This window comes from Ictidomys tridecemlineatus, chromosome 4 (genome assembly GCF_052094955.1).
Source record: "Ictidomys tridecemlineatus isolate mIctTri1 chromosome 4, mIctTri1.hap1, whole genome shotgun sequence".
NCBI lineage: Eukaryota > Metazoa > Chordata > Mammalia > Rodentia > Sciuridae > Ictidomys > Ictidomys tridecemlineatus.
This window is the reverse complement of record NC_135480.1, coordinates 128,977,525-128,995,756: the sequence shown is the minus strand read 5'-3', so window position 1 is coordinate 128,995,756 and position 18,232 is coordinate 128,977,525. Positions and strand designations below refer to the sequence as shown.

Genomic DNA, 18,232 nt, shown 5'->3' with positions numbered 1-18,232 from the left:
TAAATATAAGACCTTTATTTTTTCAGATAGGGCACCTATTCTCAAATAAGCATTCATAACTTTATTAACCTCGAATGATATAAAATAAGGCAATGCTAGTGGCAATATAGGCTATGTAACTGAAAATCATCTGTATATGTGCTGATTCTTTGGATCATGAAAGTTCATGAAGATTTGAAGAATTGAGGACACGCTCCCCAGATAAAACCCAAAACAACATTAATAAAAGAAATTAATATTTAAGTACAAAGGCAGGCTGAGGAGTATAGTTTAGTGGTAGAGTGCTTATTTAGCCCAAACACTGCAAAATAAGAAATTAATAAAAGCACATGCTTGTAATCCCAGCAACTCAGGAGGCTGAGGCAGGAGGATTATAAATTGAAGGCCACTTGAACAACTTTGCTTTTTATTTTGAGGCAGGGTCTTGCCTCAAAATAAAAAGCAAAAAGGGCCGGGGATATCACTTATGGTAAAATGCCCCTGGGTTCAATACTCAGTACAAAAAAAGAAAGAAAAAATACAAAAACATTTTTTTCATCAATGTTTCCACCATCAATTGTTCCCATACTTATTAGAATTCTCCAACTCTGTAAATCTCTAGTTAGGGAAGGAACTAATATTTTATAGAGGCAGATAGTTTTCCTTTCCAATGCTGTTACAGGTAGAGAATAAAAGGACATAACGAACCAAGAAAAGCACAAACATTTTATGTACATGCAAAAAATACAAATATAGTGACAAAGTGTTTAATGTCAAAAAGAGAGCAAAATCTGTTCTTAATAGCTGTGTGTGCATACAGGTTGTTTTAAATATGTATATTTATTTTATTAAATAATTGCCATAGCAGGGATTGAAACCAAGGGCACTGTGCCACTGAGCTACATCCCCAAGACCTTTTTATTTTGAGGCAGGGGTCATGCTAAATTGCTGAGACTATCCGTGTACTATGATCCTCCCATTTCTACCTTCTGAGTTGCTGTGAGTTGCTGAGATTATGGGTATGTATCACAGCACCCAGTTATTATAAGTATATTAAAAATAATTTTATTTGCCCCAAGGGAGGTACCTTATTTTTTATTTATGTGTATATAAATAGTATTTTTATCATAGTATATAAAAGATATATATTTAACCAAAGCAGGGGGTAAAATCATATCTTTGTTACTTTACAGTCAGATTCACTTGTGCATTATCAAATCAAATCACTGCTTTTCTTGCTTTGTTAGTGAGAAAATGTGTTTTTATTTTCATAGTTAAAACAAGCATGTGCTAATTTCTTGGGAAAGCAGGATTCTAGTATCAAAATACATTCTTATAGGATAAATTATTTATAATTAAGGCATTGCACATTAATCTTATAAGAAATTTATAATTAGAACTTTCATTAATATATATACTAATAAACATATAATTCTATGCTTTGTTGAAGGCACTGGCCTTTTGCCATAAGACTGAAATATATAATAATATATATAATCATTATATATATCATACAAACAAAAAGAAGACTAGCTGAAAAACAGACTTGTGAGACTTCAAATAGCCTCTGGTAAAAATAAAATTTCCAAGTTAGTTTGTAAATTAATTGTTTGAAACTTGAACAGTTTTTCATTGGGCCAATGTTATAAACTGTTCAGTTTCCAGATAAGTCCACAGAAATCTACTTAACCCATAATTTAAATGAATTTTAGTACCTTGCTTAAGAGGTAAACTATTCACTTATTTAGAAGTTTGTTGACTTTCTTTTCCTGAGGAACAGGTATTTAGCAAATTGGACAAAAAACTCCAGTCCCTAGAGCTAGCAACTAGATAAAGGCAGAAAGCTTTAAGTGGGCACAGAGTAACAGTTTGAATCTTGGGAGAGATGGTCAGGACAACACAGAGTAAAATACAAAAAAAGTCTGTAACAGCATCAGATAAGAAAAAATGGATTCAACAAGAAGTGGGTAACTCTCATTGGGTAGGCATCTATTGAGTCAGGGTGGTGTTACTGCTGTCCCCAAATATTAATTAAACTAAGAAACTCAAATTTGGATTACAAGTAAAAGTTTGGAAAAGAAACAAAATAATACTGCAGGTCATCAGAATGGAATGTTGCCTATAATGAAAAAAAAATATGGTGAAAAAGAACTGGTTGGATAAATTGTTCAGTTCTTAATTCTAAACATGATGAACAAAAAGGCTGAAACAGAAAATGCAGCAAAAATTTCATTTACAAATTTACAGTCCCAATGTTGTTTGGTCTGCCTGTTTGAAACTCCTGATGAAGTAGGTTGTAGAGAAAAGTCTCAGACTGAATCCCATCAGATAATTAGCTAAGGATCCTTTGACTACATTTCAGGCTTTCCAAAACAGCCTCCATGTGACTAGATATGTCACAATCAATGTTCTTTTCCTGAAAGTGCTAAAATAAATGTTTTTGTATTCTTCTATCATTGTCTCTCTCTTCCATGTAACTGTATCTTTTCTCCCAATTTTGGTAGCATAAACAAAAGACATGTCAAATGCACATGGCAGGAGAAAGATGAAAATTTACATTTCATTATATTAGCAAACCAATAATATAACACTATAAACAGACAACAATTCTAGAAAAACAACAGAGATTGTTTTTTAAAAATCAAGACTGATCACTTAACTTCTGTGGGCTCTGACACTAAAATCAACTTTAGTCCATAAACCTGGCAGGTTGTCTTAGGCTACAGACTGTATTTTGGCAAAAAACTTCATCTGTGCCAAAACATATGCAGCAGGTAACTCCCTCTCTAACACAAGAAATATTTATCTGGATCTTTTAAAAACAACAATATATTTTTATATTAATATATTAAGGATTATTGTATCATAACATGTTTATAATACACTTTTATATTAAATAATAGCATACATTTGAAGGATAATTTAGTCTATTAGTTTTGTTCTTCCAATATACCTGGAAAATAAAAAACAAATAAAATATGCCTGAAAAAAATTGAAGTATATTTGTAAGTGGGAATATTTAAGTGTTATCAAGTATTGTAAAATGTGTTTATTTAATTATTGTGGAAATGTAAATTAAAACTCCCCAAAATATACAATCCTCCCATTCTTCCTTTATCTTCAGAAGAACCAATGAGCTTGAGCTTTACTTTTAACAAGTTAGAGAAAGGAATCTTTTTACATATCTACTATATTAAAATGTCTATCGTTAAATGACTAAGTTTTTAAGTCACTAGGTTTCCTAGACACTTCAATGGAATCAGCAGTCATTGATCCAACCCCAACTCCAAGACTGGAACGTCGTAATGATAGTTCCAAGGCAGAAATCTGACGTAATTCTTTACGACACAATTTTACAGGTGTGATACCATGAAGCTGTTCCACATTTCCCACTGGCTGAATTTGGGATGATGGTCGACTGTGAGATTTTGTAAACTGATATTCATCTGTTTCTGTTTTATCATCATTGCTTAACAGTTGCCCACTAGACGGTGCTAAAGAGCTAAAAATAGAAGGTAACTCTGGGGTATCTTCCCAAAGTTTTTGGGAATTTGGTTGTGTTCTTAAACTGCTTGAAGAACTGTTTACTTCTCTTTCTCTTGCACTTAATTTCATACTTTCAGTTCTGGATGCCCATTTTAATTCTTCTGAAATCACACCTGCCTCTTCAGGGTTCAGGACTCCATCTCCAGCATCATGATCTAAAAATAATCCCAAAACCAAAAATTCAGAGATCATTTCCTTCAAATCAGGTATTTTAATCATAATATCCTAACATAACTACATTAATATTTCTCACTATGCTTGCTGTTTGTTTAATGTTTTTTTTAGACACACAATGTGTGAGTATTAATTATTCCACTTATTCCCGGGAAAACTTGGAATCTCTCTATTTGTGTTTCCATTCCTGCCCTCTGCTTAGCTTGTTGCTAGAAAATTTCAAATCCAGCCAAGTGAAAATTTCAAATCCAGCCTCTGTCCCTGGAGGCATACTTCAGGGACTTGGCATTAAATGTATAAAAAGCTGGTCTTTGGACAGAAAGGTTCAGATATCCAAATGTCCTCAGGGTTGTGTGCCACAACTTCCACCATGGAAATGAAGATGACAGTATACCCTCTCAGTAAGGAACAACCACTGGAATGAGTGATTAGAAGTAAGTGAAAAGACCCAGCTATCCTACTCCTTGGTTTATACCCAAAGGACTTAAAATCAATGTTTATAGAAGCTCAACTCACAATAGCTAAACTTAGAACCAACCTAGGTGTCCTTCAACAGATTAATGGATAAAGAAAATGTGGTATACATACACAATGGAATATTATTCAGCTTTAAAAAAGAATGAATTTATGGCATTTGCTGGTAAATGGATGGCACTAGAGAATATCATAGTAAGTGAAATAAGCCAATCTCAAAAAACAAAAGGCAAAGTTTTTTTCTCTGATATGCAGATGCTAACGCACAATAAAGGTGTGTGTGTGGGGGGGACTAGGGAAAAACAGAGTTACTTTAGGTAGAGGGGAGTGAAGGGAGGGGAGGGAGTAAGGGGGTAGGAAGGACAGTAGAATGAATAAGACATTATTACCCTATGTACATATATGACTACACGACCAGTGGGATTCTGTATTATGTACAACCAGAAAAATTAGAAATTATACTCCATTTATATAAAATGTATCACAGTGCCATGTATCATACTGTCATGTATAACTAATTAAAACAAATTTTAAAAAAGAAGTGAAGAGATCAAAGCTTAGAAATCGTCAAATCATAACATCTATCATCAAAGACAAAACTTGCTTAAGAGAAATACATATAGGTACTAAATCTAATATGATGAATGCAAACTTCAACATATGACAATACATACTTAATATACTTTTAGTTCTTTGAAGACAAAGTTGCATAGTGACAGACCCCAATTCAAATCTGACCCCCAGATACATTTTATTTGGTCTTTAATGTTAATAATTCTTGATACAAAATTTTAAAATTAGAGTTTCATATAAAGTATAGATTTTCAACTTTTCTACAAAAATTAGAAGAGCTAAGAATTTCTGCATAGCAACAGTAGCTGAAAAATTGTCCCTACTCATATAGATGACAACTGTAAAGCCCTCTAATTCTCTTTGGATTCCTGGTTCCTATAGGCATTCTAGCTTGTAGCCTTGGTTTAAAACATTGATTTTTCAGGTTTTGAAGTCCCTCAAAAACAAAAAACCTGAACTAATAAATGACATAGATCCTCAAATGGAACTAGAGCAGATAACAAGTTGATCATAGATAGTGGCCCCAAACTCTAATGTTGCACATTAGGGTTACCAAGAAGCTTTAAAAAATTCTGCTGCCCAACTCAGAGTGTCATTTTACTTGTAAAGATTTTATGTGAAAGAGCAGAAATGGGCCCATTGCAGAGGCTCACTCTCAGGTTCATTTGGATTCTTTATAATAGGAAATTTCCCACTTGCAAGTTTAAGTTTCCCATTTAAAAATGAAGAAGCAAAACTAGGGAGAGATTAATTTTCCCAAGTTCACACAACTAGTAGATGTTAAGATTTAAGGGATGGGGGTATAGTTCAATGGTAGAGCACTTGCCTAGTATGCTTGAGGCTCAAGATTTGATTCCCAGCGTTGCCCCCCCCCCAAAAAAAAGGAAACCTAGCTTGTTTTTTTTTAAATATATTTTTTTAGTTATTGATAGACCTTTATCTATCTATCTATCTATCTATCTATTTATTTATATGTGGGCTGAGAATCAAACCCAGTGCCTCACAAATGCTAGGCAAGTACTCTACCATTGAGCTACAACCCCAGCCCAGGATTCCTTATCTTATATATAGTTTGATAGTGATTTAAATTGGTACAAGAATGGTATTAAATACTTAAGTGGAAGTGGAAATACTGAGTGGCCATATAAAATTTTATCCTCAAAGTATGTTAAAAAACATATTAATATCATAACTATGACCAACAATTGACCAAGATATTTTACTTAAAATTAATTTTTGTATTTGGAAAAAAGTTAAAAGAAGATAAATATAAGTCTCATAGGCAGACAACAGAGACTACTATTAAAACCAGTGAACTAAAAGTGGGGTACAGTGGTTTATGCCTGTAGTCCCAGTTATTCTGCAGGCTGAGGCAATAGGATTGCTTGAGCCCAGGGGAAATACTTAAGCCCATAAGTTTAAGGCCAGGTTAGGCAATATAGCAAGAGCATGTCTCAAAAAAATAAAAAGAAGACATTTCAGGGAACTCAGAATTTGATATATTTCAATTACTATATGTTATAATTCAAATAGACTTCATTTAATGTTATAAAATTATATCTTGAGATAGGATATAACATAAGCTCTATACTTCACATCACTGAAACTATTTTTAAAACATGATGAAAATAAGAAAATAATTATGCTAAAATGTAGGTAGATTTATGGATGATTTGTTTTCTGCATTTTCAAAAATTTCTAAAATGACAATGTTATATAATGACATGTTATAGCCAAAAACAGTATTTAAAATTTTTTTAGGTAGAATGGCAAATTAGCAAAATAATATGTTCAACATTATTATCAAGACTAGACTTCTTGGGCAAGTTGGTCAGATAGGTGTGTGTTAGATAGGTGTGTGTTGCATTTTGCACCTCCCCAAGATTATTCAACTTTATTTTAGCTTTTTATTGTTTCCTTAAAAGATAGAATGAGGGGGGCTGGGGCTGTAGCTCAGCCCGCAGAGTACTTGCCTAGCATGCATAAGGCACTGAGTTCGATCCTCAGTACCACATAAAAATAAACAGATAAAATAAAGGCATTCTGTCCATCTATAACTACAAAAAAAAAAAAAAAAACAGAACGAGAATCAAGGTTTCTGAAATCTGTGTACCACCATACCACTCTGTCATTTTTTAGAAAAAATGTCTAGTAGACTCAGGAGTATAAACATGGGCCATTTACAAACCAGAAGTCTAATTTCAGTTATCTCAAAATTGAAAGTGGGGGATGGGTCTGTGGCTCAGTGAGAGAACACTTGCCTAGCATGTATGAGGCACTGAGTTCGATCCTCAGCACCACATAAAAATAAATAAATAATATAAACATATTGTGTCCATCTACAACTAATAAAATATATTTTAAAAAAATTGAAAGTGGGTGAGATTCCTTTGTTTAAGTGATGGGGATTGAACCCAGGGTCATGTACATTGTAAGCACCTTGTACATGATAAGCTACCACTTAGCTACAGAGTGGGTTTTTTAAAAGGCTAAAATGGTTTTATGTTAATTGCTTTTTCTTTGTTATTTAATATCTGTTTACTTTTAAGAAAATTTTTTTCAGTACTGGAGAATGAAGCCAGGAGTGTTCTCCTTCTGAGCTACATCTCCAACCCTTTTTTTTAAAAGAGAGAGTGAGAGAGAGAGAGAATTTTTTTTAATATTTATTTTTTTTTAGTTCTCGGCGGACACAACATCTTTGTTGGTATGTGGTGCTGAGGATCGAACCCGGGCCGCACGCATGCCTGGCGAGCACGCTACCGCTTGAGCCACATCCCCAGCCCTCCAACCCTTTTTAACAATGTTATTTTGAGACAAAGTCTTGCTACGTTGCCCAGACTGGCCTGGAACTTAAAATATTCCTATCTCAGTCTTCTAGGAACCTGGAATTAGAGGCATGTGCACCTGGCACTTTTTAATTTTTTGCAAGTAATATTTCAAGTGAAAGTTTTAGTTACATATTTCAGGCATTGTTTTTAAGTAATGAGTTGTATAAATAAGCACCTCTGTACTACTACATTAAGAATCAGAAAGTTTAGTCTCCTTAAAAGGATTTGTATGTTTGTATCATATCTCTCTGTATCTCTGTCTCTGTCTCTCTTTCTCTTTCTCTCTCTCTCTCTCTTTTTCGGGGGGGGGGGGGAACCAGGGATTGAACTCAGGGGCACTCAGCCACTGAACCACATCCCAACCCTATTTTGTATTTATAGACAGGGTCTCACTTAGTTGCTTAGTGCCTTGCTTTTGCTGAGGATGGCTTTGAACTCATGATTTTACTTTTTAGTTGTAGTTGAACACAATACCTTTATTTTTTAATTTATTTTTATGTGGTGCTGAGGATAGAATCCAGGGCCTCACACATGCTAGGTGAGTACTCTACTGCTGAGCTACAACCCCAGCCCAGCATATATCTTTTCATTGCATATATTTTTTTCACTGAACCCATCTTCTGTGCCCATCTTTAAGCAATTTCATTTAAAGGTACAAATTAGGTCTATTACTGAAATTAGTGCTTTATAATTATATATAGGGGCTCATTGTGACCTATTCATGTATGCCTACAACATAATTTATTCCAATTAATTCCCCAGTATTTCCCCCTTTCTCTCCTCTTCCTAAAAGGTTTTATTTTAAAAAAAAATTTTTTAAATTGTAGTTGGAACCCAATACCTTTATTTTATTTATTAATTTTTATGTGGTGCTGAGGATTGAACCCAGGGACTCGCACGTGCTAGGTGAGCACTCTATAGCTGAGCCATAACCCCAGCCCCTTCCTAAAAGGTTTTAAAGCCAACTTTTCATCAACCATTCTTAAATTGTTAGAATATGCTCCAAAGCAGAATATTTCTTTTATAAAATATAGACTGTTATTTTAGAAATATTGACTCCTCTTTATTTTGCTGACTTGAGGGTATATTTTAATCATAGCAATATATTACCTTCATAGCATTTCTTTTTACAGAATATTTTTGTCATGTTTGATAATTTCATTCATGAAGGTGCTAATTCTACTTATCTACATATAACTATGCAAAGAAACATCTTTATCTCAACAATGGGTTTTATTAATTTTTTTAATTTCCAAAAAGGCCAGTATATAAAAAGCCTTGATTTATCTTAGAATACACACACTTTTAACTTTACTTTTTGTATTATCCATTGTATTATACATATTTTTTATGATAATGGAAGGCTTAATTTACCATAAAACAGGAAAATGACAGCTATCTTAAATTACAGGGTTACTTTAAGGATTAAGTGAGTTAAGGACTATAAACAATGGCACAATGCAATCAATAAACAATCAAGGTGGTGCATGCCTGTAATCCAAGTGGCTCAGGAAGCTGAGGCAGAAGGAGGATGAGTTCAAAGCAGCCTCAGCAATTTAGTGAGCCCCTAAGCAACTCAGTGAGACTCTGTGTCTAAATTATATATAAAAAAGGACTGGGATATGGTTCAATGGTTAAGCATCTCTGGGTTCAATTCTGGGTACAAAAAAAAAATTGCTTCCCACAGTTTTAATGGGTATTATTTTATAGTTTATAGTTTAGTTTACAGGCCCTGTGTTGAATCCCCAGCACTGCAAAAAAAAAAATATATATATATATATATATATATATATATATATGTATTTTACATTTTTAAAAATATTTTAGATAGTTGCACTCCTCAACTGTTAAGAAAAATAAGGAGTTTGTAGTGGCAATATACAAACAGTTCTTGAAGTAAAATGAGTAGTTATATAGACACCATTTACTTTGCAGCTGATAACTGTATTTCAGAGATTCATCAATCCATTAAAGAATTAACTCCAGCATTTATACTCCACAAGATTATCTGTAGCAACCTTTATTTGGAGTTAATATGTCCCTTTGAAATATTACTTCATTCAGCCACATCAAACGTGATCTAAATGTTCTAAATGTTCTCCATGATGAATAAACCTTTGACAGCTGGAAAAAAATAAATTTTAAAAATGACTATCTCTTTACACATACGTATGTGTTCTTTCATTCATTCTTTCACTTCTCATGGGGTTCGGTCTTATACATGGTGAAAAAACTAGTTTTGTCCAGAGAGACAAAGAGAAGTTAAATGTCTCATCCTAAATAACCCAGTCATGGGGAAATCGGCATGATCTCACCAAATGCTAGAAAAACAGTGTTTGCATGACAAGTAACTCGTCTTACGTTCTGACAATGCTAGTTGCCACTGAAATGCTTCCCGTGTCAGTTCTTTAAGTTTCTTCTTAAGATCCCTGCTGGTTTTCTTATAGAAATAAAGATCTTTTTCCAATTGCTGAATTTTATCTTCATATGTTTTAAAAGTTTCTATAATGCTTTCTCCATCTTGTTCTATAAAGCAAAAATTAATAATTATACTTAGTTTTAAATAAATGATTCAAAATTATATTTTAACTTAGCCCCAAACTATCTTTAAAGGGTCACATATCTATTACTTTACTTTAGATTTGTTTTCAGTTACAATTTGGATTCTTCTGCCCATAACATTTTTTAAAAAGACTGAGCCCTTAATCTTTTTCTCCACCCTACCCTCAACAACCTCTAACTATATGTTTATAAGTTTGCATTTTTTTGCAGTTCATATTAACAAGACTTATCCCTAGAACAGAAGAAGTAGGTGTTTCCTATAAAAAGTTCACTTTTGGAACTCTGTCCACAAGCTGCATTAATATCTTAAAGTTTATATCAGACATTGTGGTTATATGGAAAGTCTTAAGAGGCCCTAAGAAACATTTTTTTTTTTTGCCTTAACAGCCAAAAAAACCCCACCAACACCACCACCACCACCACCCCACACCCACCCACACACACACACACACACACACACACACACCCACACACACACACCCACACACACACACACACACACACACAAACCGTTAAAAGGGACTAGAGAAAGATAAAATCACAAAAGAAAACATCACAGAAAAAGAAGGTAAATAGCCAGCATAAGTTCTAGTTTATGCCAAAATATAACTTAAAGCCTCTAATTACTACTTGTGAATGTCTAACACTGTTCTAGAACAGTAAAATCTAGTATACTGCTTTCAGAAGATACATACTTTTGGATTTATTCAGGAGACATATTTATAAAATGGTCCTACTATTTGTTTTTGTTAATATCAGCTGTTTCCTAAAATTTTATTTAAGTATGCTTGTATAGTTTATCTTGTTGTAACAATTGCTTAATGATATCATAAATCAGAATCCACAGAAAGTAGGGCTGGGGATGTAGCTAAATGGTACAGCACTTGCCTAGCATGCATGAGGCCCTGAGTTTGATCCCCAGCACTGCAAAAAAGAAAAAAAAAAAAAATCTCCATGAAGTATGAACTTATATCTAATCCAGCTGAAATTAGAAAACTCACAAATTGTTAACATTTTTAGTTACAACTTTGTTATGAAAAACTTGTAGTTATAGAAATGAATGATTTTTAAAATGTCTTTATTTGACTATGGCATGAACTTTTGATGTATAATCCTTGACACTTTAAAATTTTCTACACACATCACTTTTAGAGACAACAGAACTAAATTAAGGTAAGGAGAGCATGTTTGAATGCAATAATTATGTTGGGATCCTGCCAAGGAAATCCTGTCATTAGTCAATTGGTTGCTAATTAACAATTATAGAATTAATTTCAAGCTAAGCTGCCTCAACACTTAAATTCAAATGTTCTCCAATTTTCTTCTTCCTCAGGTTACTTCTTCCAGATCCCTTTTGACCTATTTTCAGCTGTGGATTCATGAGACTCAAGAACAGTAACATTATCACCTGGCAGTGATTTTGTTGCCATGGCAGCTGTTTGTATACTGGCCATATACCCAGGTAATGTGAAGTCCACTTTTTGGGACAGCTTTTTTCTTTCTTCCTTTTTCTTCTTTTTTTGTACTGGGAACTGAACCCAGAGTGCTTTACCACTGAGCCACATTCCCAATTCTTTTTATTTTTTACTTGGAGATTGGGTCTCACTAAATTGCTTAAGGCCTTGCTAAATTGCTAAGGCTGGTCTTGACCTTGTGATCTCCTGCCTCACCCCCTCGGGAGTCGCTGAGATTACAGGTGTACACCTTATGCCTGGCTATGATAGCTTTCTTTTTGCATCAGAGATGACAGTTGAACAGATACTCATTGATAACTGTGCCTATCAATAGTAGTCTAGTTTTGACCTAGGATACATAACCTTAATGCATAAAATTTTACCATCAACTGAAAATTACAAGAAATATAACTAAGAATGTGACAAAACCTATCACTTTAATTTTGTGAAAGTAAAATAATTAAAGTATCATAGTACTATATTCCTAGGAGATAGAAAAATTTTAACTCTACACTTAAAAGCCAGACAAAATCTCCACATTTCAACATAAAAACTAAACCAAAAACAAATAGGATTGTGGTGTGCCCTAATGGGGCAAGCAGAAGGGATGGCATTTCAAGCATGAATAGCCTCGTATCAGCTTCAGCTATCCCGAAACATAGTACCAAAACAGGTAAAGGGCAAAAATTTGTGCAAGTAGTAACTGCTTATACAGTGGACTATTAAGAAATAAGTTCTGTCTCATTTTCCTTCTTAAATATTCCCCCATCACCTTTATACAACTGACAAAAAGAAGAGTTACCTTTGAAATGACGTAATAGCAGTTGCACCTTTTGCTCATGTTCCTTTTGCTGGAGTGTCAGTCTCCGGTCACATTGCAATTTCAGATGTTCCAATGCAGATTCCAACTCACGAACCGTATTATCCCGTTCCAGAACCTTCATTTTAATTTCTTCATTTTGTAATTGTTGTTTTCGTTCAGCTTCTCGCAAATTAACCACCTACCAAAGACATTTTTTTTTTTTTTTTTACTTTTTAAGTGTGATTTAGATAGCCTAACCCAATAGATTAATCTACTTTTCTTGGGTTTCATAAAGATGAGCTTCTTTGGGGCTGGGGCATGTCTCAGTGGTAGCACACTTGCTTGGCATGTGTGGGTACTGGGTTCAATTCTCAGCACCACATATAAATAAATAAAGGTCCATCAACAACTAAAAAACAATGTTTTTTTTAAAAAAAGATGAGCTTCTTTAATCTCCACATTTTAAGTGCTTCCTGAAACATACTGGGTCCCTAGGCAACTACTTTATAACATATCCACAAAATAATATAATAGTTGGGCTGGGGTCATAACACAGTGGTACAACAATTGCCTAACATGTGTGAGGCACTGGGTTCAATTCTCAGCACCACAGATAAATTAAAAAAAGAAAAAATGAAAGTCCACTGACAACTAAAAATTTTTTTTAAAAGTAATCTAACAGTCTTTTAAATGTGTCAAAATTCTGAATTGGTAATGCTTTCATTTTATTTTTTTACTTTTTTTTAATATTTATTTTCTAGTTTTCGGCAGACACAACATCTTTGTTTGTATGTGGTGCTGAGGATTGGACCCGGGCCGCACACATGCCAGGCGAGCGTGCTACCGCTTGAGCCACATCCCCAGCTCCTCATTTTATTACGTCTTTCTAATAATCACCCCTTCAAAACTTTTTAATTCCCTACTTTAACCCCAAAATGGATGTTAGAAATAAGTGGCAGAATTTTTAAACTATAAACAAAGAAATTCAGTTTCAAGCTTGTATATCATCTGTTGGGTTCTTTTTTGATATGAAGTAAAAATACTTAAGACACAACGTTAGTATCATAGAACTTGTTGATAATTTAATGACATCCTCACCAGAACAATACTATTTCTACAAAGGATCAGAAAATCCACTGATCTTGGCTAGAGTATCTTGGGGTAAAAACTCTTTGCTTCAAGGGTAGCCTAGGACAGTCCTCCATTATTTTCTGCCCTCCAAACACGCAAAAATAGAATGCACTCTCATCAGTAACAATAGTTTACTACTGACTGATTATCCACAAAGAGATTGTATATAACATTTTCATCTTTATTTCATACAATTAGAACTTTTAAAAACTTCAACGTTTTGTGTTCACCAACTATCTGATATTCCCATAAACTGGACAGACTTTTCAGAGACAAGAATTATCTAACCTGCCATACTAAGTATTTATTTATTTTTAATTTTTTGTTTTGCATCTCTGGAGATTTAAACCCAGGACCTTGTGCATGCTAGGCAAGTGCTCTACCACTGAGCTATATCCCTACCCCTGTAATATATATCTTAAGTGAAAAAGATATTAGAGAAATGATGTGATGGTTCTGAATGCTATGAAACACCTCTGGATCACTAAACTGTCCGATTCATATAAAATATTTTAATTGATTTAAGCACATTCAGGTTAATAAAATCTATTATTGTCTTTGCCATTGATGCATCACTTCATCTCCGTTTCAACTCACACATTATTCAAGAAAGTACAGGTTTACCTTGCCCTATAGCATTGAAGGAACTAAAACTCGGAGAGACCTTTATTTTTCAGGAATGCTGCATAGCAACATCCAAATCTGGAACCAAAAAATAATAAGGAAGTTTGGTTTTTAAAACTATATCAAAGAGGCCTTCTATTGAAAGGCCCTACAACTATAAGCACCTCACAAAGGTAGGCTTACAAATTTGGATAATCACAAAGTTTCAGATGACAACATTCAGTAGTATAAAGAGAAAACATGCTTAAGTATGTAATTACACCATCAAATCTTTCAGTCTTTCAGTTTCTTTAAAAATTCAACATAAATATGGGGAACATCTTGACCCCTATTGATAAGATAAATACTGTTCTTCCAAAACAATACCTTATTGAAATATCTGAAAAGAATAGCTCTAATTTCAACAGGATTCAGGCAACTTAATTTTTCCAAAACATTTGCTTCACTATGAGAAAGATTTTGGAGTGATGCTCTAAGCAAATTCTGGCGACTCTGGATACTTTCATTCTTGTATTCGATTGCAGCTTCCAAAGCTTCAATTCCTTCTTCAAGCTGGAAAAGAACATGTTCTTCCTAGATATAATACAACAGAAATCACTCATTTAAAATGAAATACTAAAACCTGGACTTTGTCATATACTCAGATCTTACTATGCAATTTGAGTTTAATGCACATTACTACTCTTTTACTATATATTTTTAGAAATATTTATTTTTTAGTTGTAGTTGGACACAATACCATTATTTATTTATTTTTATGTGGTGCTGAAGATCGAACCCAGGGACTTGCACATGCTAGGCGAGCGCTCTACCACTGAGCCACAACCCCAGCCGTTTTACTATATTTTAATAAAATAATGTTTGAGTGGAGTATGGTAGCACAACCTGTAATCCCAGTGGCTCAGGAGGCTGAGACAGGAGGATCACGAGTTTAAAACCAGCCTCAGCAAAAGTGAGGTGCTAAGCAACTCAGTGAGACCCTGTCTCTAAATAAAATACAAAATAGTGTTGGGGATGTGGCTCAATGTTCAAGTGCCCCTGAGTTCAATACCCAGTACCCCTCCCCCATAATAATAAGAATGTTTGAGTTTTGTTATGCCATACGATACTGTGTATGTGTGTGTGCATGTATATAAAACATATAATCATTGAGTCTTTACAGTAAATCTTGTATAATAAAATGGAATTGTTTAGGTGAGTACTATAACATTCCAAGGTCATACAACAAACGCAAATCATCTAATCAAAGGAATAAACTGGAAGGCCTCAGTCCACAGAATTAGCAGTTCTGTCATCTTCCTCCACCATTCCTACAGTTGCAATTTATATATATTGTCACTAATGAGATCTAGAGACCCTTGTTGTCCCTCTAATGACCTTTTAAAATAATATACTGCTAGGAGAGAAATAAGAAGTAAATTTAGAATAAATTATTAAGAACTAGGAATAATTGGGGATTAGCTCAGTGGTAGAGTACTTGCCTAGCATGGGCAGGGCCCTGAGTTCAATTCCTAGTTCTGAAAAAGAATTAGGATATCAAAGGAAAGTCTCTGGAGGGAAAATAATAGTATGGCTTAACAAAGGTACTAAAGATGTAAGGACATGAAACATTTCATAAGATGCCTATGAAAAATACAGGCATTAAAAATAGTGAGAGCAGCCAGTGCACACCTATAATCCCAGCGGCTCTGGAGGCTGAGAGATTAAGAGTTCAAAGATAGCCTCAGCAAAAGCAAGGTGCTAAACATCTTAATGAGACCCAGTCTTTAAATAAAATACAAAATAGGGTTGGGGATGTGGCTCAGTGGTCAAATATTCCTGAGTTCACTCCCTCGTACTCCTCCTCCCTGAAAAAAAAAATGGTGGAAGTGTATGATATTTTTTCATGTATCAGAGAAAATTTCCTTTGTAGGAAAAAAATAAAACAATGACTCCCTGTATGAAAATTATCCAGTTCTTTGAACTATCCAAATACATGTTATTGGAAGTGGAGGGAATACATATTTCTGATAAGAAATTATGTGAGATTTGTGAGACCTGGATATGTTCCTGTATTCCTATACTGTTGTAGAGGTCAAATTTCATAAACTAAATTCCAGATGGCAGATTGTCCTATACTTGTATCCTTACTGTGAGCATAGTACCTACCACATAGTTTAAACTCTGAAAGTGTCTCCTGAATGAGTTAATGGAGAGGAAAATTATATTTTCATATGTCTTTGGCTGTTTTTTCCTACTCTACCCCCCAGCATGACAAAGGAAAATAATGTGAATATTTCCGGTCTACCAAAGGATAGAGTGACTTCTGGAACTTCATTTTAGGAAATTCAAGAAACAGGTATGTAATAACGTAGTCTAGTGGGAGGTTGGATAATACTTATTTTTAAAAGCCCATTTTATAAACTCTTCTGGAAAAAAAATTTTCAATATTCTCTTTCTCTTTGCAATCACTAACCATCAGGAATTCAATGATTTCATAATTGTTCCAAAAGGAACAAATAATATTCACCTTTTTAAGATAAAAAAACTTTAAATAATGAAACTTTTTTAAAATGTTTTTTTTTTGTAGTTATAGATGGAGAGAATGCCTTTATTTTATTTATTTTTATGTGGTGCTGAGGATCGAACCCAGTGCCTCATGCTTGCTAGGCAGGCACTCTACCACTGAGCTACAGCCCCAGCCCAAATAATGAAACTTTTGAGTAAGCACTGAAATATGTATCTTTCTCTATAAATTAAACGAATGTTCTAGGCATAAAACATAATTTTAAGAGTGAATTATCCAAAGAATATATTGGATTTTAAAATTTATACTGTGATTATATTTTACCAAATACAAATGTTAAAGATTGTTTGCCTGTACACATAGCTGTGGACAATTTAGTATAAATTTAGTTTCTGGTTTTGGAACTAAGAAAATGCAGAGCTAATATAAAGTATTGACTTCATATAAAGTATGACTTCAAAGATGTGAGGATAGCCCACTCTACTGAACCAACAGCTTATAAGTGGTGGTTTTTTCTAATTTAGCAAAGACGTAGGTTGGTTGACAAGATAAATGACCATGGGAAACTCTTCTGGGATGAAAAATTTACCACAACACAAACCACAAATTACTAAAAGTTAACTGTGCTTTACAAAGTACACTGCTTTTCAAACTTTAATGAACAACAAGAACTCTGTTACAATTCAAACTCTGATTCAGCAGATTTGGGTGTGGCCTGAGGATCTGTACTTCAAAGAGGCTCCCCCATGTGATGCTGTTGCTGCTAGTTCAGAGACAAGCAATAAGGACCTAAAGTAGTGGTCTGCAAACATTCTGGATTACACATCCCTATCAGCAGAAAATAAAACAAAAAGCTAACAAAAACTTTTGAGTAAGCACTGATATATGTATCTTTCTCTATAAATTAACAAATGTTCTAAGCATAAAACATGAAATTGAATGTTTAAAAGATTAAATAAACATAATAATTCTTATATTTTCTTCCTGGATCCCACTTACTTAGTAGGCAACAAATAGCTCTGTACTATTAGAAAACTGGAGTTTCAAATAAATAAATAAATAATAAAAAAAGAATGTCCTTCAAACCCCGCCCCCCAAAAAAAGAGAGAGAGAGAAAAAAAAAAAACTGGAGTTGCCAGGTGTCGTGGTGCCTGCTTGTAATCCCAGCAACTCACGGGGCTGAGGCAGGAGGATCTCAAGTTCAAAGCCAGCTCTAACAACTTAGCAAGACCCTATCTCTAAATCAAATATTTTTTAAAAAGGGCTTGGGGCTGGGGTTCAGTGGTTAAGTGCTCCTGAGTTCAATCCTTGCTATCATAAAGAAAGAAAACTGGAGTTTATCCTGTCATCTGCAGCAACATGGATGGAACTAGATGACTATTAAATACGCAAGGCACAGAAAGAAAAATATTGAACATTAACATTCATTTGTGGAAACTGAAAACTGATCATACAGTACCTGTCACTGTATGTTAGGAAGGGTAAGTAGGAGAGTTGACTAACAGATACCACAATACAGTTAGATATGGGAATTAGTTGTAAGTTTCCTTAGATCACGGTATGATACTTAGCCTACAAT

At 34.1% G+C, this 18,232-nt stretch overlaps 2 protein-coding genes across 8 annotated transcripts in view; one reads left to right on the top strand and one right to left on the bottom strand.

The window, feature by feature from the left end:
- Window positions 1–18,232, top strand: part of LOC120889777 (uncharacterized) — a 50,535-nt gene that overhangs the window by 24,047 nt on the left and 8,256 nt on the right. The window contains exons 4-5 of the mRNA XM_078044966.1: window positions 11,470–11,598; window positions 16,397–16,485. The gene's annotated coding sequence lies outside the window, so the exon portion shown is untranslated. The remainder of the gene's footprint in view (window positions 1–11,469; window positions 11,599–16,396; window positions 16,486–18,232) is intronic.
- Window positions 692–18,232, bottom strand: part of Kif27 (kinesin family member 27) — a 91,505-nt gene continuing 73,964 nt past the window's right edge. For 4 of the 7 annotated variants that reach the window (XM_040285624.2, XM_078047407.1, XM_078047408.1 and 1 more), the window contains 5 exons: window positions 14,514–14,720; window positions 12,393–12,591; window positions 11,025–11,060; window positions 9,936–10,100; window positions 692–3,680 (listed from right to left, as the gene is read on the bottom strand). In XM_040285624.2, coding sequence (XP_040141558.1) covers window positions 3,196–3,680; window positions 9,936–10,100; window positions 11,025–11,060; window positions 12,393–12,591; window positions 14,514–14,720 — 1,092 coding nt within the window. In that variant the 3' untranslated portion in view covers window positions 692–3,195. The remainder of the gene's footprint in view (window positions 3,681–9,935; window positions 10,101–11,024; window positions 11,061–12,392; window positions 12,592–14,513; window positions 14,721–18,232) is intronic. The other 3 variants (XM_005340914.5, XM_040285627.2, XM_078047409.1) reach the window with 1 other exon arrangement.